General features: G+C 37.2%; 1 protein-coding gene across 1 annotated transcript; it reads right to left on the minus strand.

Annotated features, from left to right (window-relative positions):
• Positions 1 to 9,269: 9,269 nt before the first annotated feature.
• LOC112528912 (serine/threonine-protein phosphatase BSL3) lies at positions 9,270 to 27,889 on the minus strand. The gene is made up of 21 exons (XM_025139945.1): positions 26,950 to 27,889; positions 26,168 to 26,228; positions 25,975 to 26,053; positions 25,794 to 25,873; positions 25,621 to 25,715; positions 25,430 to 25,529; positions 24,505 to 24,574; positions 22,731 to 22,832; positions 22,555 to 22,636; positions 20,097 to 20,276; positions 16,315 to 16,585; positions 15,987 to 16,224; positions 15,711 to 15,881; positions 14,192 to 14,430; positions 12,674 to 12,758; positions 12,475 to 12,573; positions 12,189 to 12,388; positions 12,036 to 12,111; positions 10,249 to 10,384; positions 10,014 to 10,153; positions 9,270 to 9,897 (listed from the first exon to the last, which is right to left on the minus strand). The coding sequence occupies exons 1-21, from the start codon at positions 27,365 to 27,367 to the stop codon at positions 9,814 to 9,816; spliced, it is 3,006 nt and encodes a 1,001-aa protein (XP_024995713.1). The 5' UTR covers positions 27,368 to 27,889; the 3' UTR covers positions 9,270 to 9,813.
• Positions 27,890 to 27,940: the final 51 nt, after the last annotated feature.

Consider the following 27,940-nt stretch of genomic DNA (forward strand, 5'->3'; position numbering starts at 1 on the left):
CTACGAAAATGCCAAAATTTACAAAGAAAAAACGAAAAAGTGGCATGATCGTAGGATCAATCAAATGAATTTTTGAGAAAGGTCAAAAAGTGCTCCTTTTTAATTCTAGGTTGAGGCTTTTCCCCGGAAAACTCAAATCTAGATGGTCGGGACCTTTCACTATTGTCGAAGTGGAAAAATTTGGAACTATCGATCTTTTGAACCCACAAGACAATACGGTTTTTAAAGTAAATGGGCATCGGGTCAAGCATTTCTTCCCGGAAGGAATGCAAGATCCAAGCCAAAATAATTTCTGAAAGATTGTCGAACCTTCTGTTGTAAATAGTCTAAATATTTTTTTATCGTACTTCTTGTTTATTTCCAGCAGGTATGCTCACAGTGGGCTCCTCGTGCTCACATTCTGAAGAGGGTTTTGGTTATGTATTTTTTTTTAAAAGATTGGCGGGTTTTTGTGGATTTTTCCAGGGAAAAGAAAAAGAAAAATAAGAAAAGAAATGAGGTTATTTTTGAAAAATAGTAATGATGGTTTTTCTGAGAATGGTGGCTTGTGTAAGGATTTGACTAGTACCATGACATCATTTTTTTCACATCACTTGTATTTTCAAGGACATTGCATGCAGATGTGGGTGTTTCCTATGTTTAAACCCCATCGGTTACCTATGAAAAGGGGGGGAAAAGACTTCACTTTTATTTTTTTTACTTCACCTTCTTCTCCTTTTTCATGGCCAGGACGAGAAACAACCCCACCGGTCGGCCACCATTACGACCACCTGCTCGTCGCTCGTCTCGTCGGACGCTGACCGGCAACACACACTCAACCACTCCCGCTCCATCGATGCATCCCCCAACACCTCTCTCGCCGGATCCCATTGCGTTCGCTCCACCAGCGCGGGAACCATCCACCACCATCGCCGGTCAAATCTCCACCGTAAGAGTTGATTACGACGAGTATCATGTCGTCGTTACTCCGGTATGTATCACTCCAACTCCTCCCCTATTTTCCACTATTTTCACCCCTTCCACCATTATACACACCAACACCACCACTGGCGCCGGTTCGTCTTCTGCACCACCGCCGGCCGTCGTGACCCTTTCTCCGCCCACACCAACAACATGACCCCTTTTCCTAGCCCTAACCATAGGGTCCCGACTGTTGATGAGGATTCTATTGTTGCCGGCTCTCCTTTGTTGGGACAGAACACCATTGACCGCCGGCATAGGGCATCTCGGCCCTATGTACATTTCAAGCCTTCTGTCCCGGTTGAGAGAGATACGGAAGAGCCCGTGGCGCCATCCACCATTCAACCAAATGAGCCACAGGTTGCTGCCATTCCCGAGCCATAGGTTGCTGCCGTTTCTAAGTCGCCGAGTGTTGCCGTTAGCAAGCCACCTGTCGTGCGTGTATCTGAGCCAGCCGCTGTCCCCATGGCCGAACCAACTGCCGAGATCCCACGATGCGGAGATGATATGGCCAGCCCCTCCGAGCCACCGCCAAGCAACCCTTTAGGCTCGGGGTATGGGTCGGCGACTTGGCTGTCCGTTTTGGCACTATAATGGGAGGAAACGAATCAGAAATTGGAAGCGATATTGTCAAAGGTTGGAGGTATTGAGGACCAAGTCTCTGAGTTGGAAAAGAAGAGTGCACGATATTGGGCATACACTAGAGACTGGAACCGGGTGGAAAGAAAACTCTATGGGCGTCAGGATACTCTCTTGACAGCCCAACTTCCACGATTCCCGAGCGGTCTTTGCCCACCTCAAGTCTGGTGCTTCCCACCATTGCACGCCCACTTGCCGACGTCCGTTGTTGCTGCGCCCTTTGCTCCGGCTCCCCACATTCCTGTTGTTGCTACGTTGCCTACCACCACTACGATCGTTCCTGCCATTGCTGTTTCCGTTACTGCTCCCATTGTCCACAGCTCCGAGGCGGCAGATGCAGCCACTGTTTACCCACAGTGAGCAGTTTGACAGATATGGTTAAATTCTCAACTTTTGATCCAACCTCTTTAAACATTATTTTTGGATATATCTTTTGGGTACAGATACATTTTCATTCCGTCTTTTGTATGCTTTGCGGAATGTCATTTTCTTTTGTGTGGATATTTATGACATGGGTGTTGGATTTCATTTTGTTTTGTCTAGTTCCATTATTCATTTCAGGTACAAGCTCCTTGAATGATTTTTCGTAGTGCTAAAGTTAAAAGGATATAGGCCCTCCTTTTGTTTTTAAACCCAAATATTTTTCCCCTTACAACCAACCCGTACCCTTTTGGTCCCTTTGGCAACAATGGGGACATTGTCATTATTAAGTTTGGGGGGATGTGTCCAAAAAGAAAGAAATATATATATATATATATATATATATATATATACCTTCGAAAAATTGGGAGGTATGAAAAAAAAACCAAAACAAAAAATAGAATAATCGGTCTTCGGAAAATTGGAAGACGAAAATAAAAAGCCCGGTATTCCAAAAAGGGCAAGTTTATGCCAAAAAATGGGTCACGAACTTTTTCCAAGTACTCAAAAGTGAATCAATGAGAACTTTTGTTTCAAACCCTTTTGTAGTATATGATAAGTTTGGGGGAGGGATACACACTATCATTGCCAAAAACACTAACCCAAAAGCCCTACTGATTAACGGCAACACTACGAAGATCAAGCAAGAAAATTGTACATCCTCTTTACTAGACGAATTTCCAATACCTTCCGTAAGTGTTTCGTTCTTGTTCCTTTCTTTAGGTGTCTTTTTAATTATTTTCTTTTACTTGAGGACAAGTAATACCTCAAGTTTGGGGGTGTGATAACTCTCATTTTGTGAGAGTTATTTGTTATTCTTTACCCCTATTTTATTGTATCTTTGGTACCCATTTTGCTCCTATCTACTATTTTTGGTCCAAAATATGTTAAGAGRTGATGAAAGGTTAAGAATTTAATTATTTTCTAAAAAACTCATTATTGTTGGTAAATTTTGCATCTAGTTGGATTTGAACAAAATTATGATATTCATATTCTTGGATATTATTGRRAKTTAATGCTAAGTTCAAATCTAAATATTTGGTTGCATGGAAGATTGGACCCGGTTATGAGATGAAAAGACTTGGAAGAGTTTCTACTTTTACTATGATGGAATGGCTTTCCTATCATATTTAATGGTAGTACTTTTCACCTTTTGCAACCTATCAATGAGGAGGTGACTTGGTCAAGGATTGAAGTAGACTTGTGGTGATGGGTGGTCATTATCAATTGGACAAAGAGTACCCGGGTCCCACCTTTCTTCTATATATTTGAAGACTTCTCTCAAGCAAATCATCCACTTTTCCACCAGCAACTTAGCCAAGCAACCTTGGAGTATTATCTTAAGCTTTGTAGCAGTAGAACTAGTTTAATTTCAATTTGTAATTTAATTTTCATTGTTCATCTTTTATTCTCGCCACTGTATTGTGTGCCCTCTGTGGGCACCAGTAAGTATTTATTTTCAGTTCAAGTATTTCTTATGCATTCTTCTTCTTCTATTTCTGTTATGTTTTCTAATTTCATTATGAGCTAAGCACCCCTTTGGGTRTGGGTGTGAGTCMAGCTTAAGGATTTAAGGGCACACTTGGGTGTTGCCATTTTTATTGATTCTTAAGCTTGGTCATTTAAGTCGGGTCGTAAATTCAACGCGGATAAGCTGATCACTTTAAAGTGTTAATATTAGATCCTTGATCCAGAGATGGGCGGATCTGAAATACGGCTTAGATGATGCACAAAGGTTCGAGAGAGTCTTTGATAATCACGCAGAGATGCGGGTTTTGCATGTTTCTAGCTTTTGTTCAGATATTAGTCGAGTTTATGCTACAATACGTTGTGAGTATAAATCTTCAGACTAGTGGAGTCAGATATCTTTTTATCTAATAGTTAAATCGGCAAGTTTAAGATTGATAAATTTGGACGCTTTGTGGGCACTCTGTGGGCACAGTATATAAGAATTCACTTTCGAGAGAAAGGAGTTCTTATAGAAATCCCATGGGTTTCTGACCAAGTCGTTCCTGTAATATTCTTAAGCAAAGCTTACACYCAWACCCATCTTTTAATATTAAAGGTTTATTTCATATTTTAACGCTTTACACCAATCAAAACTCAAATATTTTTATCAACCCGAAACATTGTTCAAGAAGTTCATGAAAGTCTCTGATTCTCAGTAAGTCCGGTCCCTGTGGAAACAATCTTGGTACTATACCACTTTATTACTTGGAGCGATCTTAGTGTCGGCGTGCACTTGCACCGCCACTTTGGGGATTTTATGCCCACTGTGTGCACACTTACGATTATAGCACATCAATGATGAAATTTGAAGTTCATCCCTTTAGTTTTATAAAAATCAAGAGAACAACTTTAAGTTTTAAATTTATAAAAAAAAAAACATAAAATTTCATAAATTTCAATGGGTAAGCAGTGAGCTTTGTTCGAGCTTGATTCGAGTTCAAGTTCGAGTTCAACTGTGATTTGAGTTGCAGTTCGAGCCTGTTTCGAGCTCGAGTTCGAGTTTAGTTCGAGCTTAGTTCGATCTTGATTCGAGTTCGAGCTTGAGAAATAGTTATCGAGTTCGAGCGAGCTTTGATTTTTACTACTTGCGAGTTTTCGGGGAATATTTTTTTGAAACTTCTTTGTCAGTAAAGCAAGAGTCTTTGAGAACTCCCTGATGTCGTCATCTGGATCAGCAGAGGAATATTTAGTTGATTCACTCTCAGTCTGCTCTGATAACTCTGTCTTCAAGGACTTGGAGCTCTTTCCATTAGATTTTCCCTTTCTTTGCTTCCCTGACAGCAAAGCTAAAAAGTCAACCACTTTCTTCTTTTCAGTCATCAACTCTCTTATGGTTTTCTCTTGTTCATACATATTGCTGTAAAGATCATGAATGTCCTCTTCTAACATATTCTTGTTCATTTGCAGATTTACAGTAAGAGAGTTCCACTCAGACTTCAAATTCTTTAGAAACTTATGATTGATTTCAGACATGGACTTCTAAACAACGTTCCTCCTTAGGTTATTCAAAATTACATTGAATCTGTTGTAGGATTCAGTGATGGTTTCATTCTATCGAGCTCTAAACCCTTCATATGCACTTATGCATTATTCATCCTAAACTTAATAGATTTTTTCACTTCCCAACATCTACTTCTCCAGTTCATCCCAAAGCTCTTTAGTTGAACCTATGTTGTCAATTCGATTGAAAAGTTCATTTGGAATGGCCATCAGTATATAAGTCAAAGCTTTCTTGTCAATGAGGATCCTTTGTTTCTCTGTTTCAGTATAATACTGTGGATCTTTCTTTCTCTTTGAGGCAGCTACGACAATTCTATCAGTGGAAGTCTGTTCAAGTAGATCCAAATAACTGATGTATGGTCCATTCTTGATAGATTCCATCAGCTTCCCATTCTTATTGTCAAGAAAATGTACCATTTGAACCTTCCATCGCAAATATTCCCCGACAACAAGAACTGGAGGCTTTGAATCAGAACCAATGCTCAACATATCCTTTGACATCTTTAAAGACTTGAAAAATGATCGTTTTCAGATAAAATGGACTAAGACTGGATCTGAAAAATTCAACACACAGAAAAATGAATTTCTTGAAACTTTGAAAAAATTCAAGAGATGACTCTTATCGTCCAATGAACACCAACATTCAATTCCAGAATACAAAAATTCAATCAAAAATTGCAAATTTATGCAATTAACTTGCACAGATTAGTTTGCAATACATGCAGCAACACTTTTAACATATACCAACTTGTCAATTTATCGATCAAATAGATGAATTTTGAAAAATTAGCAAGAACAAAACAAGAAATGTCAAAAACATAATTTCAAGAATTCGATCAAGAAATGTGATCCAAATCCAATCCAGTCAATTTGATTCCGCTCTGATACCAATTGTGATCCCAGTTTTCAAGTGCTATTAACAATTCAATCAACAATGATCAAGAACAAGATAGAGAATCAAATCAGTCTGCTTGCTTATATTCATAAACTGTGATTAACAAATGTTTTTGATACAAAGAATGCTATCAATCGCTCAATCTGTCTACGCACAAGATTATGTCAAAGTACAAATACCAAAACTACCAACTACCTCTATTATTTATGGCAGTTTCTAAAACCAAAAAACTAACCAACCTTCTAAACAAGGAAACAAACAATCAACTATTACAAAGCATTTAAAACATCTTTTAGCACCGGGACTTGAATACAACATTTTTGTTTCAACAGTGCACGGTATGGTAGACGTCCCTATGTTCAAAAACCTTATTATAGTTTATTTTTTTCTTAGTACTTTGTTTTCCTATGCGGCGTATCCCAATATGTTGCATTTTATTTTTTAGCCATTTTGTACCATTCATGATTTGCACTGGATTACATATTACTATGATAACATGCAAAAGATTATCAAAACGCTTAACACGTCACAAACCGCAAGGGTTAGGTTGGGTTGCGTTATACTTTTAAATGGATTCGGTTGAATTGATATTAGGAATGGCAACGGGTTGGGTTCGGACTGGTTATTGGTATCCTTGTTGCTGAAACCAATAACAAAAATCGTCCCCGAAAACTTTCCTAATCCACGTCGGGGATCTTATTGGGGATCCCCGTCGGGTCCCCGCAATTTCCCCGATCCATTGAGGAACCCGTTAAGAGTAAAAATTTACGTTCAACATTGGTTATACCTAAAATCAGCCCGAAAATTTTTACAGTATGATAATTTTCACAATTAAAAGTAAATTACAATTTTTTTAACATGCAAACCTAAATACTTCAAACATAATCAAACCAATTACGAAAAATGTCTTACATTACAATATAAAAGTAAATAAAAATTCAAATATAACCCAACTAAATCACAATTTCACGATTACACAAATAAACTAGACTTTTTTGTAAGACTTATTTGGGATGTTGAGAGGTAAAGTAGTAAAAGCTTTTTTAAGTTTTAATATTAGTAATTTTCTTTTTAATTATATATATACACACACATACCAGGGCATGGCAGGGCAGGGCAGGGCAGGTCAGGTCAGGCCGATGATCCACATCAACGCCCCGTCCCCGATAAGAAATCCTCAAACTCGACCCAAAAATTTTGGTTTTTTGTTTTCACCATCGGTTTCGGGTTTTTTTTGTCATCCCTAGTTTAGATATTCCAAACTGCTATAATTGGGTTTGATTGTAAAAATGTCCGAAACCACCCAACCCAACCCTACCCCTAATTCCAAGGGTATTAATGAAGTGAATCTTGGTAATAAATTTTCAAGACTTGCAATAAATGATAAGCTATGGTCGTCAAAGATAAACAAACTTTAGTGTCAGTCGAGGATAAACTAACATCAGCGTTAGTAGAACAAGATAATTTATTGAATGTTTTGACTGTGATTGATCGTGTTGTAAATATTTCTGTCTTCGTAGATAGCAGTGATTGCTCGGTGGTAAAAGTCTTGTAGATGATTTTTTTCATGTCGATCGAGGATGTGAATTTTCCAAACAACGTTCTCGGGCCTATGCAAGAGTCTCATCTTTGTTTGGTTCCGGATAAGTTTGGGGAGGACATACAAGGCGTTTAGTGTATCCAATAAAAATTGCATATCTTTTGTCATTGTTTTTTAATTTGAATCCTCACCATCAAAGAGTTTCGATTTAACAATATCGCAAGATTAGGGGTATAATCGGTACGAGACAACTCGTGAGCTACTCGAGATCGATTCGGTTAAAGCTCGGTCAACACTCGACTCTAATAGGTTTGACTTAAACTCGAGCTCGACTTGACATATTAACAAGTTGAGTCAAGCTACCCAATACTCGACTCGAAAAGCTCGTGAGATACTCGATTATTTTATATATGATTAGTTTTAAAATATAATCAGTTTTTATTATAAAATTTGTAAAATATAAATAATAAAAATGTCTTATATTTTTAGATATTTGAACAAAATTATGCATTTTTAAATTATAGAAATTAATCAATTATTTTTTTATTAAAATCACAATTAAGAAAAAAAGACAAAGAAACACTATAAAAAGGGTTAGTGAAATTGTCCCACATTGAAAGAGAGACGGTAAAGGAAGAGAGAAAAGATGTTATAATAAAGATGAATGAAATTTCTAACTTCAATTTTTTGATGATAAAGTTTGAAGTTCATCTCTTTAGTTTTATAAAAACCAAGATAACACCTTTAAGTTTTAAATTTATAAAAAAAAAGCATAAAATTTCATAAATTTCAACGGGTGAGCAGTGAGCTTTGTTCAAACTTGATTCGAGTTCAAGTTCGAGTTCAACCGTGATTTGAGTTGCGGTTCGAGCCTGTTTCGAGCTCAAGTTCGAGCTTAGTTCGATCTTGATTCAAGTTCGAGCTTGAGAAATAGTTATCGAGTTCGAGTCGAGCTTTGATTTTTACTACTTGCAAGTTTTCGGGTCGAATTAGAGCATGAAAATTGAGTTCTGAGTTCGAATCTAGTGATACTTGAACTCGATTCGCATCATTTACACCCCTACACAAGTAATCAAGGATTTCAAAATAACCCAGCTTTTTGGTAATCTACTACGAATGAGAGGTGTTTGGCTTTAGTGACAATTTCCAACCATCACAATTAATTGAATTTCAACATGTGGCACCATTTGGACTATTAGTAACCATTCAGACCGTGGAATTTGTTTGAAACAAGCACCAACGTCTCTTCAAGATGGCTATGACCAAATGCAAAGTCAACCATCAAAGCTCCGGCTTACGCCCACGCATAAGGGTGCATTAATGTACAGCCCCCCACCGGGAGAAGAAGTAAACTAACCAAACCATGGATAAATCAAATCTTCCATCGGGGAGTGAAATAGAACATGAAACCGTAAGCTCCCAAACAGTGGTTCTCCTGTAGCTGGATCCTCCGAAAAGGAAATAACTTGTATCAGTATCTCAAACCCTAGGATTTGACGACGGACTTAAAAAACCACCTACAGACGCTTTTGAGAAAATTAAATGAAGTACTTCGTATACGAAGTATGGAAAGGTATCTAAATTAAGCAGATTTTACTGGTTCCAAATTAGAGGAATGTTATGGTAAAAATTTAATTGAATTTCGCTTGATTAGGCAAAGTTCTTAAAAACCTCTGCCTTTTTTTCCAAATTTTAAGTTCCAGCACCAAGAATGAGCTAAACACAAAGAAAATAACAAATCACATGTACTTTTACCAAAATCGATCCAACATTCGATCGATGCAGTCTAAGAAATGAACAAAGATCTAACGAAACAAAGATTCTCATCTTCACACAAATGTTACATTGTACATAAAACACAACACCATCTTCTCTATGATACAAAACATCGCTTTCATTCCAAACATATATACACACGTGCACACACACACACACACGCATATATATATATATATGTATGTATATATATATATATATAACCTGCCTCATATTCTATCTTCAACAAAATCCCAAAACAAAAAAACAATGATACAACCCTCCCTAACCAAGGAACAAAAATCATTCAAAACTAGGAACCAAAATCACCATCAATTGAAGAAGAGAAGCAAGACGACCAATAGCTGAAACCTACCCGTTTGTCAATGTACCAAGGGGTTGCTTCGGTGTGTTTTCAGATCTCAAATCTTGATTTTCAGAATGTTTCACTAACTACATGGGCTGTGATCGGAGGTAGCATGGCCCAGAATAAGTTGAGCAAACCCTTGAGAGCATCAACCATAACACACATTCTGATTGGTAGCATGAGCCAAGAATAAGTGTTTGGGATGTGATATGACATGGGCTTCTTCAACTAAATCCATGCGAGAGAGCCACGATCATTCACAACTTGTGGACGGCCCCTAGTTGGTGTTGGTGGTCTGTTTGCATTAAGTTCCTACCCCCATGACAAGAATATATATATATATATATATATATATATATATATGTTAAAATCTTCCTGATTAATAAATTGCTAAAAGAAGTAAAAGGTTTCAAGAACAGAAATGGTACCTGCATCCATGTATCTTCTATATGACGTTCAGGGGAAGTTTCAGGAGATGAAAGTGCAGGTGGCAGTGGATGAATGAGTTTCGGAACCACCACAAGATCTCTACCCAAGACTAATATTGCACCAGCATTATTTGCAGTCCCTACAGGAAAAGAAACCGGTGAAAAATAATCAATATATATCTATCAGAATGGTGCATTTATAAGTTATAAACAGGATCAAGAATGAAAGACTTACCACAATAATTAGTGGCTGAAAAAAGGGTAATCAGATGTCCTTGGGCAAAACGCTCAAATCCGTCCATTACACATTCATGTGCACGTACAATCAATTGGAGATCATTGTTGTTGCAGAACTCCATCACGCGATCAGGCTGTGGTGATCATATGCAAGTGATTCATAAAGAATAAGATGGTGAAAAAAAATGAACTAAATGCACTAATAAACATATGTTTCTTCAGATAACCTAGCATACAAACAAAGACACTATCTGGTGCAACTTTAAAAGAAAAAATTACAAGCCATGAAATGATGCATGTGAAGGGAATAAAATTCATATTTTACCTGGCTTCATTGACAACTACAGACCATACTATCAACACCTTATTGTGTCCTTCCAGGTCTAGAAAACAAAACAAGACAGGTGTAGACTCTTGGAACTTTCTATAATAGACCAAAGAGCTTATATTTAAAAACTAAAACATATGGCCAAGCACCGAGCCTAAAACCATACTCCAATAACTCGTTTTATGGATCAACGAATAATCCATCACCACCTACTCTAGTAGACCTTAAGTTATCCATCAATGCCTTTTGTCCTTTACAGATTCAAGCTGTCATAACAGAGCCACTTAATGGATTTGGGATAAAAGATCACGTTCACAACAGAACAGTTGTGAATGAGTGCTTCAATTATGCTTTCAAATAAGTACGCATTATAGTCATAGATTTTAGGACTAGAAATGTTTGTTTTACATCTCCAGAGGCTATATAGCACGGATGTCACATTTCTTTAGAAAACATGGTCTAGCCAAAGTTACACACATACAAATGGCATCCAGTTATCAACATGTTAGTCAAATTTACACCATTATATCCATACAAGAAAACAAAAAGATGATGGGCTGTCAACATTAGTCACTAAGTGAACGCTTTCTAGAATCATAAGCATGGAAATAATTGTAGAAGCAGAGAGAATGAATTACAGTGGCTAAACGGTAATTTGCAAACAAAAGAAAGCACCAATCATATCGAATTGGCATTCAAACACTCTATGCTGATAACCATATGATCAGCCTAAAAACTATTGTGCATCCATGTCTCATCGTCTCCAACGATTTATATCATGCCATAAGTGACAGGCTAATGTTGACGTATCCAAAAATGTAAGGGAAGAGTCCACGATGTGTCTTAGACTCCAAATGACTAATAAAGAAGTTTCATACAGCTAAGAAGTGTCTTGCATATATCGGAGAAGAGTTGAAGAGAACCAACTCTCTTCAACACAAATAAGAAAAGTGTGACATGCATCTGGGACGTGACAAGGCAGCCATGTGAAGTGGCCATTCTATAATGCAGGCATGGTTCTACAACCCGCCCGGAGGGGGGGCGGCAACCATTATAACTCCCCTGCATATGTGAATCTAAGGTTGCAACCCCAGCTTTTTATATGCTTTAAGTAGGAACCTTTTTTAAACATGTACCTCAGGATACACTAGACTTAAACACATACAGATACCACATGGTTCTTAAATCATCGCCAGCATCTAGTTTACATGTGCGCCTCCTTATTAACATTAGGAAGCATCTCAATTCTCATATATCTAATCATTCAGACATTTTAAGATGAAACTCATCGGACCAACTTTAAGAGAGAAACTTCAGCAGAGGAATCATCTGCATTTATAGAAATGCAATGGCAAGAAAATGTAGAATGATAGTCACGTGTATACATACAACTGTAGTAACTGAATAGCATAGCCATTCTTCCCACTTAAAGATAAATTGAAGAAAATAACACTCACCCCAAAAGTAACTAACCCAGGACCTCTGGCGTTTGGTCGCAGTCCCTCCACACTGTCATTTTCTGTCGGGTCAGACCTATCCAAAAAGATAATTGGAATTTTACTAACAAGTCAGATTAAACTTCTAAATAATAGATGGATCAGAAAACCAACCACAACAAATCCATAAGTACAATTGAACCAGCCTCCATCGTAATTGGCCGTTGAAGGCTTTCGATCTGCTCAATATGGTTGATTGACCTCCCAATACCACCATGCATGCAAATGATCTTTTTCTCAATTAAAGCTGCCAGTGGCAACCAGTTGAATAATCTGTTTATCCGATGCCATACCCAGATTCCATCTCTCTCACCCTGCTCAGGATAAAATCACGGCCATTATTGGAAATGCAGAACCTCAAATTGAAACTGCGTCAACAAAACCAATGACATGATATTACCATCCGCTCTATGCACTCGATTCGAAAGCCAAAAAGTGCATTTATATCAGCAGCTTCATGATTCCCACGAATTAAATGAACATTTTGTGGATACTCAACCTGCAGTAGACACCCAATTGCAATATCTGTGGTGAATCATGCTTCTTAAAAAAGCTAAATATCCAGAAACACAACAGTGAGAGACACAAGTACGAGTTACCTTTAATGCTAAAAGGAGACTAATGGTTTCCAAGCTGTGTTGACCTCGATCAACATAATCTCCCAAGAAGAGATAATCGATATATCTGATGATTTGTGCATAAATAATTAGCATGACAAGCAAGGTACAAAGCATATGGTAGAATATTCGAAACTGACAAAAAGATGGAACTAAAATCTGGTAAACATCATTGGAAGTATTGTCCTATTATGGATTCAGTCTAACCAATCTGTTTGACATATTGTAGGGTAGCATCTATCTTACTCTACCTGATTAATATTTAATTGGATTCTGATCATCTGAAACATTCTTACTCCCTTTTTGCAAAAGTGAAATGTTTGACTTAGCACATAGTTCAAGAGAATCTTCAAATAATAATCAAATACCTAAACTTCCCTTAATAAGACAAAAGAGAGAATTCGTGTACCAAAAAATAGCGTCACCAATATGTTGTAATACTCATTAATGAGAAGATAGGTAGATTTAGAACGGAACCTTTAAAGAAACAAACACGTTGCAATTTTTTAGAACACAAAAACAGAAAGTGTTAGCCTTTTTGGAACAGGAGTATTAGAAAAAACTGTTTTGCATTCCCAGTTGCACCAGAAATAAAACGGTAAACAGTTGAATACAAGTATAAAAAGAAAAAATAATCAAAAACTTTCATTGCTGTAGGTATGAATTCCAACAGTCTTGCTACTTTGCATCGTCTTTAAGAACAGAAAATCAAAACCAACTTTATTTACTATTCATATATCTTGAGGTTTGTCATAATCTCTCTATCTCAGCTTCTTCTGAACTGGATAAAAATGCACTAGTGCAAAGTATATGTTACTATGCTGTTACCGACTGTCACGTCTAGTATCATTTGATCTTAGTGGCAAGTCTCTTAATCTCTAAATTTGAGATACAGTACTATGAAATAGTTACATATGTCTTCTATTTGTTTCAAAGTTCAAAAAAACAATTGCTCTAGTTAGGTCATCTTTTTGTTTTGATTAACCTAGATATCCAACCCGCTATGCGAGCCGACTAATCCCAGGGCGACCACCTGCTTTGCAGATAGCCCGGAGTCACCGCATTTGAACCTCCGTGGCCACAAGGGGATTTTTATTCCTCCTTGGATTTGAACCTGGGACCTCCTGGTACTTTTGACCTTTGGAGTCAAGCTCAAACCAATTAGCACCACCCTTGTGGTTAGGTCATCTTGCGACAATCATGATATGGAAAAGTTTCTGGGGCTTGAGTTTCCAGCTAAAAACTAGAACATTCAGAACTCTTACCCTACTTAATGAATTCAGATTTTACAATTATCCGAATAAATTATGATAAGGTGAAGAACTTACCAAATATGATTTAAAACTTAGGTCTATTTATAAACATAAATCATATAATTTAAGTTAATTTGGTAGTACGAAAATATAACATGGCCAAACAAATAAGTGAAATAATGACTTTCTGACATGAGACTGAGGCAGGATGTATGAGCCATAAGGATGTACTAAAAGAATCTCTTACGCGATGTCTCCAGCAGTCGATGGAGATCCATACTCATCAAAAAGTCGCATGAGGTCGCCAAATTGCCCATGCAAATCACCAAATATCTTAATAGGAGCCCTTAGTTGCAGAACACTAGGTTCGCTTGAAAATATTCTTTCAGAACTATCACATAGATCAGCTATCTCATTGCAATCTAGAAAAAATTGTCGACGAACAGGAGGCTTCCAGCCACGAGGCTTTAATAGGTGAGCTATCACCTGAAAGATCAGAATCAAAGCAGCTTTAGCAAGTGTTGGGATGGTACCAATTAAATATTAATAAAAGAAACATGAAGCAAAAGCATAAAAGTAACTACAAACCAACAATGTAATGGACAAAGTAAAATAAATAAATGAGTGCCACGTACAAAAAGTAAAGCATTATTGAAGAATCAAAGTCCATTCATGGGGTTATTTCCACGGCTTTGAAGACTTCCCATAGAAGCTATACAAAAACGATATACACACTCCACCATGACCACAAGTGACTTTTTTTGGATGTATGTTGATAAGTACCATGGATCATTTATATATGGTTCCTTTTAATTCTTATATACGTAATTATTTATATTGTGCTTTAAGCTTGTTAAGAGGAAGATAGAGCCAAAGTAATCCATGGAAGGCTAAAAATATTGTGGTAATCAACATTTATTCTGGTACTCAAGAAGTACAAAGCACCGCAGAATCATGGAAATGTAACATTTGTGCTTTCAGCTTGCTACTTAATGTTGTGCTTCCACATGCTACAATGAAAAATATATATGCTTTTTACATGTTTTCTATGAACAATCAAAATATCAGAGCAGAAACGTATGTACTGGCTGTTCTGATTGTCCATGAGGTATTGTTCAGAAAACCCACATACTAACAAGTAACATAAATGACACAAGCCTTCCATAGATGTTCAATTCAGTTTTTAGTTTTACATGAAACTTGTTCATCCTATTTATAGCAAAAGAAAATTTTGATCCTATATGTGCAAGCTAGCAGGGTCAGGTCAAGATTGCATCATTAGATACTTGTACATTCCAATGCTATCAACCCCCAACCAAACCTTGTGTTAACTAGTATGTCCCACGTGGCAATTACTTCACATGAACAGTACGCATGTGGAAACAGATATTTGGTGAATGGATTCTAGCTACCTTCAAATAGACCCGAATGGACGGATGGCTGGACTGTAAGACTTGTCTATCTGTATGTATGTGGCTATCTCCAATGACATCATACGTAGTGTATGCAATTGATTTAGATCTAACCAATTTAATAAATTACTCCTAAAAGTTCACAGCAAACTAGTCCTAGTTGATGCTGAGTTACTTCAGTAACAAATGGACCAAAGTCAAATCCATTTGGGGTATTCCCTCAATTCCAATAGCAAGTGGATCAAGTATGAGTTGTCGATCAGAATATATATGGATAAAACCTATAATGGGGGAAAGAAAGCAAGAATAACATAATGCACTTCTCATACTGGTATATGTTTGAATCCTCACTACCTTTTTGGGCACACTGTTAATCGACATTTGGCGATCTAAAAGTTTCCTTGCTGCAGTTGCATTCTCTGGGGTCCCATAGCTAACCCTCCTGCCTTCATTTTCAAACTGATCTATTGAAAGCTGTCTGACCATTCCACCTAATGCTCCACCAGTCTCTGCTGCTACTACCACCTGCAAATCCATGAGAATCAGACATACTATATGCGCACTCAATATAGAGAGAAAAGATAAACTAAGAAAACAACATAGTAAGGAAGCAACAATTATGATACTGACAGCACGGTGATGTAATCGTATTCCAGCTGGAGCAGAATTGATCACAACATCAGATTCTGGCTTTATCAGGGAGGATATTTGTTTCCCACTAGGAGTAGCCTCCGCTCCACGATCCCTATCTGGCAGTTCAACTTCTCCATTTGACTGACGTGCTTTTGCAGCAGCAAGGGTTTTARCAATGGCCTCAGCTTCTGCTGCTGATGCCTCAACCAAGTATTCAACTCCTTTGCTTAGCCTCCTGCATATTAACCATGATATGCTCAATATCAAACTTATGTACTCCATTCAGCTAATACAAATTAATCAATAATCAAATTGCTAAATCTACCTTGAGCCTGGGAGCATCGCATTCTCAGTGCTGATATCTGTATACATGTCACCATTTACCGGTGGAGCAACAGGATTCCCCAGTACAACTGCCCCATCAGGATCGGCTTCAGATGGCTGCCTCGTTCTGTCCTCAACAAATCCATACCTTCCCGGTAACCTCCCTACCTGTGCATTGGAGGATGCAGCTGCAGCAGCTGCATGTGATGCTGCAGATGTCATTTCAGCAGCAGCCAGGTCTTCAGCAACTAAAAGATCATCTAACAATACCCCTGTAACGAAAGAAGCAACAGTAAGGGCTCCATAGTATTAACTATTAATTTAATATCTGGCAAATAGAAGAGTAAAAATTGTCACAGCAAATATGCCACCTTGCTATAAACAATGGTTTGAGTAGTTAATAGATGGAGAAGAACCTTTAGCATTACAAACGAGAACCATAATGATTTAGCTGTGTGAAAACATAAGGCCTGTGTCGCAAGGATATGAGTGTGAAGGACTTTTATAAGTAACAGCACCACGTCATATTTATACTTCAATTCTAAAACCAAATTGATAAAAGAAACGAGTTGTCTTCATAGTTCATATTGATACCATTCGATGAAATCCCTTATTATAACAAAGAAAAACGAGTAATCTGATTAACATACTATGACCTAAGAAACAATGCTGCCATATGTGTGTGTATGATATAATATTTAGTAATTATCAAGTGAAAACGCACAAGACATGATGACTTCCAAATGAGTAATATACCCAAAAATAAGTAACCAAAAAAATTGTAACAGACTTGCAGTTTTAGTCCAATGACTATATTTACTTGCCACAAAAACTAACCAGACCCGGTTAAAAAGATCACATATCAGTCACATGAATGAACAAAAGAAAATACGTAAATTTAGTCCTCACCCTCTCATCTAGATCCCCTACTTTCATCTCCATCAAAAAAAAAAAATACTTTTATGAATCACCAACAGAACAAAAATGGATTAGAACACAAATAAGATTGAAGAGCACCAAGAGGTTTCCAGGTTGGGTAAGAACACCTAACCATGCTCAGGGTAATAACCTGATGAGGTTGAAAATAAGATCAAAGATGAAGATTGGGATAAAAATGATAAAAGATTTCCTCCCATTGTTGGGTTCAGGCCACTAGTTCTAAGATTCCCATGTCCCAAGCATCAAAAAATTCTTGGTCTTGAAAGAACAACTAGAAAAATTTCTGGGTTGAGGTTACAGGAAACCTTGATGTAAAGGTCAAAAAGATTTCTGGGTTGCAAAAGAGCAGCAAACACCAAAGAAGTTTCTGGATTGGGAGCAAATACCAAAACTACATCCAAAAATCAAGAAGTTTGGGTTGGGAAAGAACATCAATCAAAAGCTTGGAAAGCTAAATGGCTGTAATGGAGAGCACCAAACACCAAATTGGGGTTGAAAACTGAACCCCACTCTCCACCAAAAATCTTATTTTTCTAATTCTGTTACTATAATTAAACAATTCAAAATATAAGTAGAGAGATTTCATATACAAAATTATTTATCCTCATTGCTTCGTGACCCTTCATTGCGTCTTCTACAAAAGAGGGAATTTTATTACGTAACCTTAATTTTCTTTATATGAAATCATAACAGTTATATATATATATATATATATATATATATATATTGTGTATGGTTTTGAAAACCTTACTAAAATATGAGTTATGTCTACGTTGTATATTAGAAATTTGATTATCAAGACTTGGTGGGTAAATCTTTCATATGTGTGCTTATGTTCTTTGCTCGTTAGGTATTAATTTATTACTGTTACAATAATTGACTTTCTGATCTTCCTTAACCTAGAATGATTAAAAACATATGATGAATATGAGGTCAAAGATGAAGATTGGGATGAAGATGGAGGTTTATTTGACAAATTTACCCTTTTTGAATGACACAAAACCTCTTTAACAGTCTTCATAGCTTATTAAATAGATGATGATTTTGGTATGTTTGCTTATCCATCGCGAATTAATTTCTTTTTCACCTGGCATCTTCAATTGTATAGGAAACAGAGATCAAAGAAAAGAGAATAAGTGATGCAATCTGAAAAAATGAAAGTTGTTAAAACATTCTTCCGAAAATCAGTTCCTAAGATTGGCAAATTTGATGATTAAAATGTAATTTTTGGAAACAGAAAATAGAATAGCATTTAAGTTTCAATTAGAACGCATAAAACACAAAGAACAAAAAGATTATGTAATCTGATACTGAAGCAAAAAGGTCATCACCCTCATGTATGTCAGAACAGAACTAGGAGCCAAAAAGCATGTTAGTGTCAGAAAGAAGTACCAAAAGCTTATCTCACTATCAGAGATTTTTACATAAGCACTTTTCATGTATACTACCATGTTCTATTACGAATCAATATGCTTGTAGTATGATATAAAACATCCCATTAATTATAAGAAAGAGAAGTCTATGTAAGCATGTCACCTTTTCATAACTGCACGTTGTCTAGATCTATGGTCAATCTGGAGCAACCAGTCTATCCATTCAAATATATCCACACTTCTTGATCTCATTAATTATACTAACTTAAGCAATATGGAGCAAACCACATTTAATGGTTAAAGAGTATAAAAATAAATTCATTCTTGGACATAAGTTGATGATATGCTATGTATAAAGCACAACTACGGTCAAAGGACGGTGTTTGACTAAAATTGTGTTAACAGGTCCTCCATCCCAAAATAAACGTCCACAGTGAAAAAAGGACACAGTTCTAGAAATGTGTAATTATTGACTTTTCAATTAACTAAATGACACTTTTATGCGTAATATAGAGGAGTAATGAATTTCTCCATCTCACAATCAGAGTAGAATTGGAAAGTAGGCACTTACTTTCAAAAGTGGACACTTATTTTAAGACAAACTAAAATAAAAATGCACACTTTTTTTGGGATAGAAGAAGTAATTTTTTCAAGAACCTAAATTGTCTTTCGGTAAAAGATAGCACATCACTCTGTGCGGTGCATGATTATGTTTCAACATTAGTCTCTTGAGCATCCTCCTCCAAGGTGTACACAGTAGTAGTCCGAACCCTAGATCTTTGCTTCTATCTCTCAAAAAAGGCATCATGGGTCCCCAAAAAGGAAAGGCTGTTAACAATATAGCTAGCATATATTTCTCTCCCAAATAATTTTTTATTCTTATGCATGTCTCTAAACCCAACCAGTTCTGATCAGAATTCTACCTACTCATTGGAAGTCTCTAAAGTAAACAAAGTTGTGCTACCTTTTACTGCAATTTGCCATTCTCTTCTCATGAAGCATGTCATATAATGCTTTCTTCACCATGCTAGCCTCTAAAAATTGTTTTTCTCCAAAAGAAATAAATACCCAAAGGATAACCAATCAAATTTCGTTGCTCACTTATAATTCAAACACAACTGCTAAGTGCTACTGCTAACCACCAACTTATACTTCCTCATGTGTTAAGTGTTCTAGAATGAATTTTTTCCAAATTTCCTGGCCAAGGATACTCTAATATTAATCCCGCAATGTAAAAAACAAGCTACCAAGTGGATATGCTCTGTTTCATACAACACAGATACAATTACCTCCTTAGGCTATAAACTGCCGTACACCCAGACTGAAAAGTCACATGCCACCATACAACAGGTAAGTTTTTGCTTTGTAAATATGATCTAAAAGAATCAAGATGCTTGAGAATCAAAAGATCTGAGAACTAGTCATCTGGGGACAAAAATAAGAAGAAATTACATTCTAGATCAGGTCTTACCTCCACGTAGACCACCGTAGATGAATATTAAATCACCTACGGCTGCAGCAGCATGCCTACAGCGCCTTGTCAATTCAACCGCAGCATCGCCACCAGCTGCATCAGCACTGTATCTACCTGTCCTTGGAGAGGTCACAACAGATTTTGTATCGCACCAGACACCTGCTGCAGTATCAAGAACTGTACAGAAGAGAAATATAAAAGTAGTGAGAAATATGTGTAAATATCATCAAAGCAAATATTGAAACAAAACCAAAACAATGTACACCCTTTGTAATTGATTGATTCGCCTCTTCCTCAACATTCCATTACTTAAATGATTCAAAGACTATTTTGCCATAATAAACAGGGAGCAGAAACATTTCGGGGAAACCCTTTAAAAGTAAATGTGAATCTTCATCCCGCTGTCATTCGCCCATCCACATTTAGCACGAAATGTGCATGTTTATTGCATGATGTTGATAGTTTTACGAAGTAGCATTGTGATGACCAGATCCAGGAATCATGGTTCTAAAAACTGTTTGATGGAAAAAAAGCAGCCAATTGAAAACCTTGCCAGGAACAGGATGCAACGACGCCCAATTATAAGGTTCAGGAAAAAAAACAGCATCCAGTGGGAGAGCATGATAATTGTAGTACACAGTGATAGTTTGCCATATGCTTCCCTTCAGTTTCAGTTAAAAGAGTTCCATTTTGTCATTATCATTTTGTTTTGTTTTATATTTCAACAACCCATTCTTTATAAATATTTCGAATAGACAATTTTGCCATTGTTAAACAGGGAGCCGAAATATTTTGGGGCAACTTTAAAAGTAAACATGAATCTTCAGCCCCGATCATTTTCACATCCATAAGCAAAGAGGTTGAGGATATGCATGCTTATTACATGATGTTGATAATTATTTGAAGTAGCATTCTGATGACCAGCTCCCATGAAAGGGATGCAACAAGGCCCAATTTTAGGGTTCAGGAAAGAAAACAGCATCCAGTGGGAGGGTATGATATTTTTAGTTGTTAGTAGTAATAGTTTCCGTTATGCTTCCCTTCATGTCAATTTTGTTTTGATTTATTTCTTTATGATTCATCTTGTATATTAGTTACACAGGTTAGTATGTCAACGAGACAATGATTATTCAATATTCTATAGATATGAAAGAAAAAATGTGCATCAGCCTAGTTATGTATTTGTCATCGAGCTGAAGATGAAAGTGACAGTGCCATTGACCTAAAGAGCATTAGTGGGAGACAGTTTCACATCACTGACCTTTACAACTATGATGCTTCCCTGGTATAGAGTTATCACAATCCCATGAGGGGACCATTCCTCACAAGAGCAAATACATTCAGGAACCCTATTTGAGTAGTTTACTAGCATGCACACCAATAGATTTAGTGTGAAAACCACTGCTGAGGCTTGAACACCATGATGATCAAGAAAAGTTCAAAAGATTTGTTGGTAAACTACCAAGTCCTGCATACTTGGTTAGTGTAATTATTCAATTATTCTCTACGTCCTACACCAGTCTTTGGGATGCCATTCTCTGTACTGTGAGAAATCTAAGGGGTTCCAGCCATAGGTTTTCTAGGTATATCATATTTATGGCCGTCTATGTATATCATATTAAGAGATATTGTTGAGTACTTGAGTATGCATTGTCATAAGATGGGTCAGGCAAAATCAAAGGTTTCTCACGAGTGGATAGGCAATTACTCGGAGGTCTACCACCTGTTAATATGTCTTATCTGTTCCAACCTTGTTCCCTAATATAGTAATCAATCTGCAATCTATATATGGAAAACCAAGTCCTCTACCAGAGAACAAGTTTGAAAAGAAGAATATTCATCTTGTATAGAATAACTTTATGGGTACAAAGACTCAGTCCTCCAATCATCCAGCTCATTAATATTTGTAACAAGTATCAGTTGGCTAACATCCAGACCGAACATCTACAAAGAGCTTTAGATTAAATCTACTACCCATGACAACTTGGCAAGATCAGTATCATGCTCCAACTTGATGAGTGTTAGTAGCAATTCTTCCTGTCACGTTTTTGTCAGGTTTATGGCAAATGAGGTTTCATTATGTTGCTATGTTCTGATTAATCTCATGGCAAACAGGCCACCTCCTCCTTTTTCTTCTACTTAGTAGTACTATAGGAATGAGTTTTGGTTTATATAACCACTATGTAACATCAGTAATTTGAATCATATGTGTTCAGTTTATCACACAAGTCCTCGATGAAAAATAAGAAAACGTGATTCATGGATGATCTTGAAGACAAATTGCAAGTGTCATGTTCTCTTCAGAGAGAACCAGTTTGGAGTTTTGGACCAGCTCAAAGAAATAATGATTGTTTAACATACTCAGTATTTTGACATATAATGATCTGGTAACTCATAGATCGACATATTTGCTTTATTGAAACAATGTGAGCTCAAACGTACATCAAAATCATACCTGCCACACTTGATGAGTCCTCCACCATSCGTCCACCTCCAAGTGCCCCACCAGATACATGGAGCCTAGCATTAACAAAAACCTACAACAACAAATGAACACCTTACCGCACTCTGCATATTTTTGTGTGCATGAGACAGGGACAGTCTATAACTAATTTTCAGAAAAGAACACACCGCTGCATGTTGATAACGAGAAGATGGTGAAACCCCAGGAGCAATTGCCCATTCCCAGCGACCATCTCTGTGTTTTGCAAGCCCATATGCACTTGCCAGAGGCTGCAGATATGAGTATATAAAGAAAGTCAGATAAATATCATGGTGAATTATGCGAGGCTATCCTTAGTTTATACATCTCCATATGCCTCCAAACCTAGTTTTTCTTCAAGCAAAATAATAAACAAGCTTGGTTTCTATTCATGCATGATAAAGCAGCCTACAAGAACAGCTTAAATACAGTTCTTGAGCATGTGAAAAGAGTCGGTTAGTAGTCAACTGGTGAGGTCACAATCCAAAATCTTAGGCCTGCTATATGATACGAACTGGAATGAAAATGGACAGCTATTGTCTATATTCCGAAGAAAATCAAACCCTATGGCATTCGAGAGGCCATGGACTCTCCCAGAGCTTACGCTCAGATTACAATTGACAGCAAAACCGAATGAATTCTCCACCCACCTTCCCTCCAAACTAAAACCAACTCCCGCCTATTATTTTCAAGCCAAATACCAAAAGTACCCCTGGACTTATTCTAGAAAGCAATAGAACAGGAACACAAACCAAAACACCTGACTACTTCCTTCTCCTATATGTAAAACGTATCAGAGGTTTACCACTATACTTGTTTGTCTTTAACGTATCTAACATACAAATATATAAATATGTTGAGATATGTGCAGTAACAGTACCAGTGGGAGAGACTAATATCACCTGATTTCAGCAAGGTCAAATACTCTGATAATCATGGCACCTAGTTCACTCTCTAGATAATGATTTCCTCTTTGCTTTGTTTTCTTGGTTTAGTTTGGTTTACCAACTTAACAAATAAGAGCAACAAATGCAGTACACTGAAATTAATGAACTGATTGTCCATACAAATTCGAATTTTGATTGTTTTTCTTTACACCTCTAATAATCGTTTTATATTGAAATCATTTAAGGTGTACACGTTAAGGTTCTGCAAATCCCATCATAGTTGTAGCCAACACATTAAATAACTAATGCATTAACAACCCATAGACTTCCATTGATCAATTACAGCATTACCAATCAAAACATTTTCATCAGAGTATCAGATACCATGAACAAAATGTAAATATTGTTGATGTCATCTTTTCAGAAGTTGTAATTATGTTTATAGTTTTTAAATTTTTGTCAAGTATTTGTATGGTCAAATCTTTTGGACACCGAGTATTACGAACTTCCTTTAAATGGCTAGTAAATAGGTTAATTGTTGAACACGGTTAATGGCTCTTAGTAGGTCACAGAAATTGGTTAGTATTCCCAAGCATCTTAATCTCTGAATTTGAGCAGATCATAGGGAGTTGACTCCACTAACAATCAAACATGCTCACTAGCATTCACATATAGCAAAAGACATTTCCCACTACCATCTTCATGAGAATTTACCATGTTACCGACCACTCTTTAAACTAAGCATTTAAAATGACACCAGACTATGGAGATGGAGTAATATGTAAACCATCCCTAATAAGAGCAGTGAAGTGACCAAACCTTTCACAACATTGTACTTGCATAGTTTTGGGGTAAGGGGACTACTACTACTCAAGCAGAGCATGAAGCACGAGAAACAGTAGCAATGGCCTGACAAGATCAAGACAGGCTTTACGACAGTCCAACTACTGGTGTCTTATGAGACCACAATCACATAAGCAAAGAAAATCAGGGATCTTCAGTATCAGATGGTGCACAATTGTAACATATTGCTCACCACACTATTAGCATCCCGCCCACCACAAAGCAAAAGAAGACCATCAGAGCGTGCGCTAGCAGTAGCATACCTACATCAAAGTGAAAAATCAAATAAGAGCAACAAGAAAATGTTATGCTGTAAACTGTACAAAATTTATCATAGGGATCCCACAACATCTCATTCAGCCAACAACTAAGAACCAAAAAGAAGATCACAGAGAACCTAGAAGAATAATCAATATATCATCAAGTTCATAAATTCACGAGATCGTAAATTCACAAAGAACCTAGATGAATAAACTGTACAAAATTTATCGAAGTCGTCCCACAACATCTCATAAATTCACAATCTAATAGGCTTTGTATTACATCCCTGCGGAACATTTATCATTTTGGTAACTAAGCTGAGATGAACTTTATCAGACAAGTGGCAGCCTAAAGTTTTCCAAATTAGCACATCCACTTAAGGGAAAGATATAGCAGATTTATAGTTGGCATAAGTTGCTAAGACGAATTACCATATTTCCCCTATGTGCAAATAACAAGTGATAAATCATGGAGGAATGAGGGAAATCATGGAAGGAAACTAGAATTGTAAAAATATCCAGAACTGGATATACAGCAATTATATTTGGGGCATTTTGCATATTTAAGCAGGCATAGCAACTGCTTTAGGAAGGAGGGAGTTAAACCTAGGCAGCTAGAGAGGTCATTACAACTTACAACCAATCTGAATATTTTTGGTCAACTCATAAATCAAGGACTTTTGAGCACAAAAATATTCCTAAAATGGCTACACATATATTAGTAAAAACAATGATCATTTCTCATATAATTATGAATAATAGTGTTACAGTACATTGAAAAATGCATCATTAGGCAGCCATATATGAGAAATTAAGGAAGGAAAACAATAAATGCAAAAGGAAGACAAGTAGGCATACATGCATGGTGGTGGACCCTCTCCCTCTGGTTCTAATTTCCGCCATTCATATGGTTTTGCAGCTGTATCCAAGGCCCATACATCAGCAAGAGGCCGCTTTCCTGGTTAAAAAACAGGGTATGTGTTTTATTATGTGAGAAAGAACTGACAAATACTCATTATAAGTGAAAGATTATGCTGGATGACACTGACCATCATTTCCACCAATTGCCATAAGATATCTTTGCCCCACCAGAGCCATGACATGCCCATATCGTGGGCCAGGACCAGGGCCTTGAACGACCACTCTACAAGAGACGAACAATGTAACTTCCAAGATATGCAGATATGTGCAAGTACAGAATCAAATACTTCAAAGTTCAAACCTGTGCCATCGGGGCCGTTGTTGTGTWAGGTCAAGAACATGCAGATCCTCAGCAGACAAACCAGCTGGACCAATTCCACCCTGTGTTGGATTAAATATATACTTGAAATGTAACAGAGAATAGAGGAACTATATAGAGCATCGACGAGCAGAATAGTTTTTGAGATATCAAATTATCACACCTGAATAACCACCATTGTACCCACTGCAGTTGCCACATGAGCTGCCCTTGGTGTAGGTGGTTCTCCAAAGGGAGTTATTCTGCAAAATTTCGTAATATCACACTGGAATGTTTAAAAAATTGCATTTCAATTGGGCGCAAGCTATATATAGAAAATAAAGAGGACTTTGGAGTTGCTGTAGAAAAACACTAACCTAGACCATTTATTTGTCAATACATCATAACAGTGCACATCAGCAGTCGCACCTGATAAACCTGTGATATGAAAAACATATGGAAACATGCTTTGAGGAGTAGAGTAATCAGATGCTCACAAGATTTCAAATAAGAATGAAAAGAGTAATATTCTCCTACAGTTATTATTTTGGCTTGAAAGTTAATTAACTATCTAAAACCAAATTCATCATCTGAATGGGAAATCCATATCAGAGGTGCAGATCTATCTTAAGATGAAGCAATATAAGTGGATTGCAGCATCTATAAAACTGAATGCAGTTGCAATTTGCAAATCTGAGTAAAACAATGTCTTCCTACTAGTTAACTTTAAAGTAACCCACAGTGGATAACAATTGTATTTTTGGCATTAGAAACTAAATATTAAAATACTTTGCATTCTGGTACTTCAGTGCTAAATATAGATGGTATTTAGCTGTAATGCAATTTGAAAGCCTCAGAAAGGAAAAAGTTCAGAAGCACTTCAATCAGCTAACGTTCATTTACTCAATTGACTGAATTAATAAATTCAGAATTCATCCATAAAAGGAAAATTGATTTCTGGGTCCTCATGTAATCAAACTTGAAGATTGAAAAGCCAAGGAATCTACTCCCTCTCTACCAATCTTGGGTGTTAATGCAATAAAAAAACTGAAATTAATACATAACAAAACTTATCACTCTTGTGCAATTTTTGTTTTATTTTGCCAAATTACACAATCATGAAGAGATATGGTCAAAGAAAATGGAGCCGGAAACATACGGATTCCGGCACCTCCTGCCGAGGTAGGAGTCCCAGCGTTCGCGGAGTTGCCCTCCAGAGCTGTTGCACCACCAAAGAGAATAAGCCTCGGTCCCATATAATTCGGTGTTCCTTCCTCCCCAACTGCAGCAACAGCCGTCAAGGTGTGTCCACACCTCGGACCAGGGCCATCTTCCTTCTTCTCTAATATAGCATTCACCACGGTATAATTAGGCGCATGCCTGGGCCCACCCACCGGATTACCACTTGTCTGCTGAACTTGAGATTGCAGGGGCTGAGACGAAGAAGCAGGAGACTCCTCGACCGCTGCTGGAGACTCCTCTTTCTGCTCCTCCGATGCAGGCCCATTAGTATCAAGGTTGTTGCTGCTACCGTCATCAGCCTCCAACGATGACGCCATTGAGGAATCCACATCCATCTCTTACCAATTCGAATCGGTTATTCACTAGATCGGAACTTGAATTCTCACTGATCCGCGTTCCTGATTAACACCATAACTTTAATTCCCACAGCACCCGCTCCGATTTACTTCAATTATGAAACCCCTAACTTAGATCCTCAAATATTCAATTCGATTATCCCAACAAAAATCCGAGAAAGAGAGGAAACTAAATGCTCTTTAGGTTATTGTTTTTTTCTCCCTCTCTTTCTCTACCTTTGGGACAAAGGAGAATCTCTTCTACTCCTCTTCTATATGAAAATCTATCAAAGATTTTTCTTCCGTTTATAACCCCGATAAATCCTTATCTCTCTCTTTCTAAGAACTTTGATGTAGGTTTTCTCACCCTCCAGAAACTTACATATGTAAAACGAACTATAATTTAGCGTCTTCCATTTTCGTGTCACCACCGGTACGGAGCGTGAGACGACGGAGGACGGCGGTGAGCGGCGGAACGAGGGTTTAACGATCGCCGGCTTCGGATTCTCTGAGTTCCGCTGATTGGATGACGGGGAAGAGAGGATTTTTCAAAAATGAAAAGGTTAAAAGACT

The sequence above is a fragment of the Cynara cardunculus genome, assembly GCF_001531365.2.
Source record: "Cynara cardunculus var. scolymus isolate 2C chromosome LG 16, CcrdV1, whole genome shotgun sequence".
NCBI classification, from domain to species: Eukaryota; Viridiplantae; Streptophyta; class Magnoliopsida; order Asterales; family Asteraceae; genus Cynara; species Cynara cardunculus.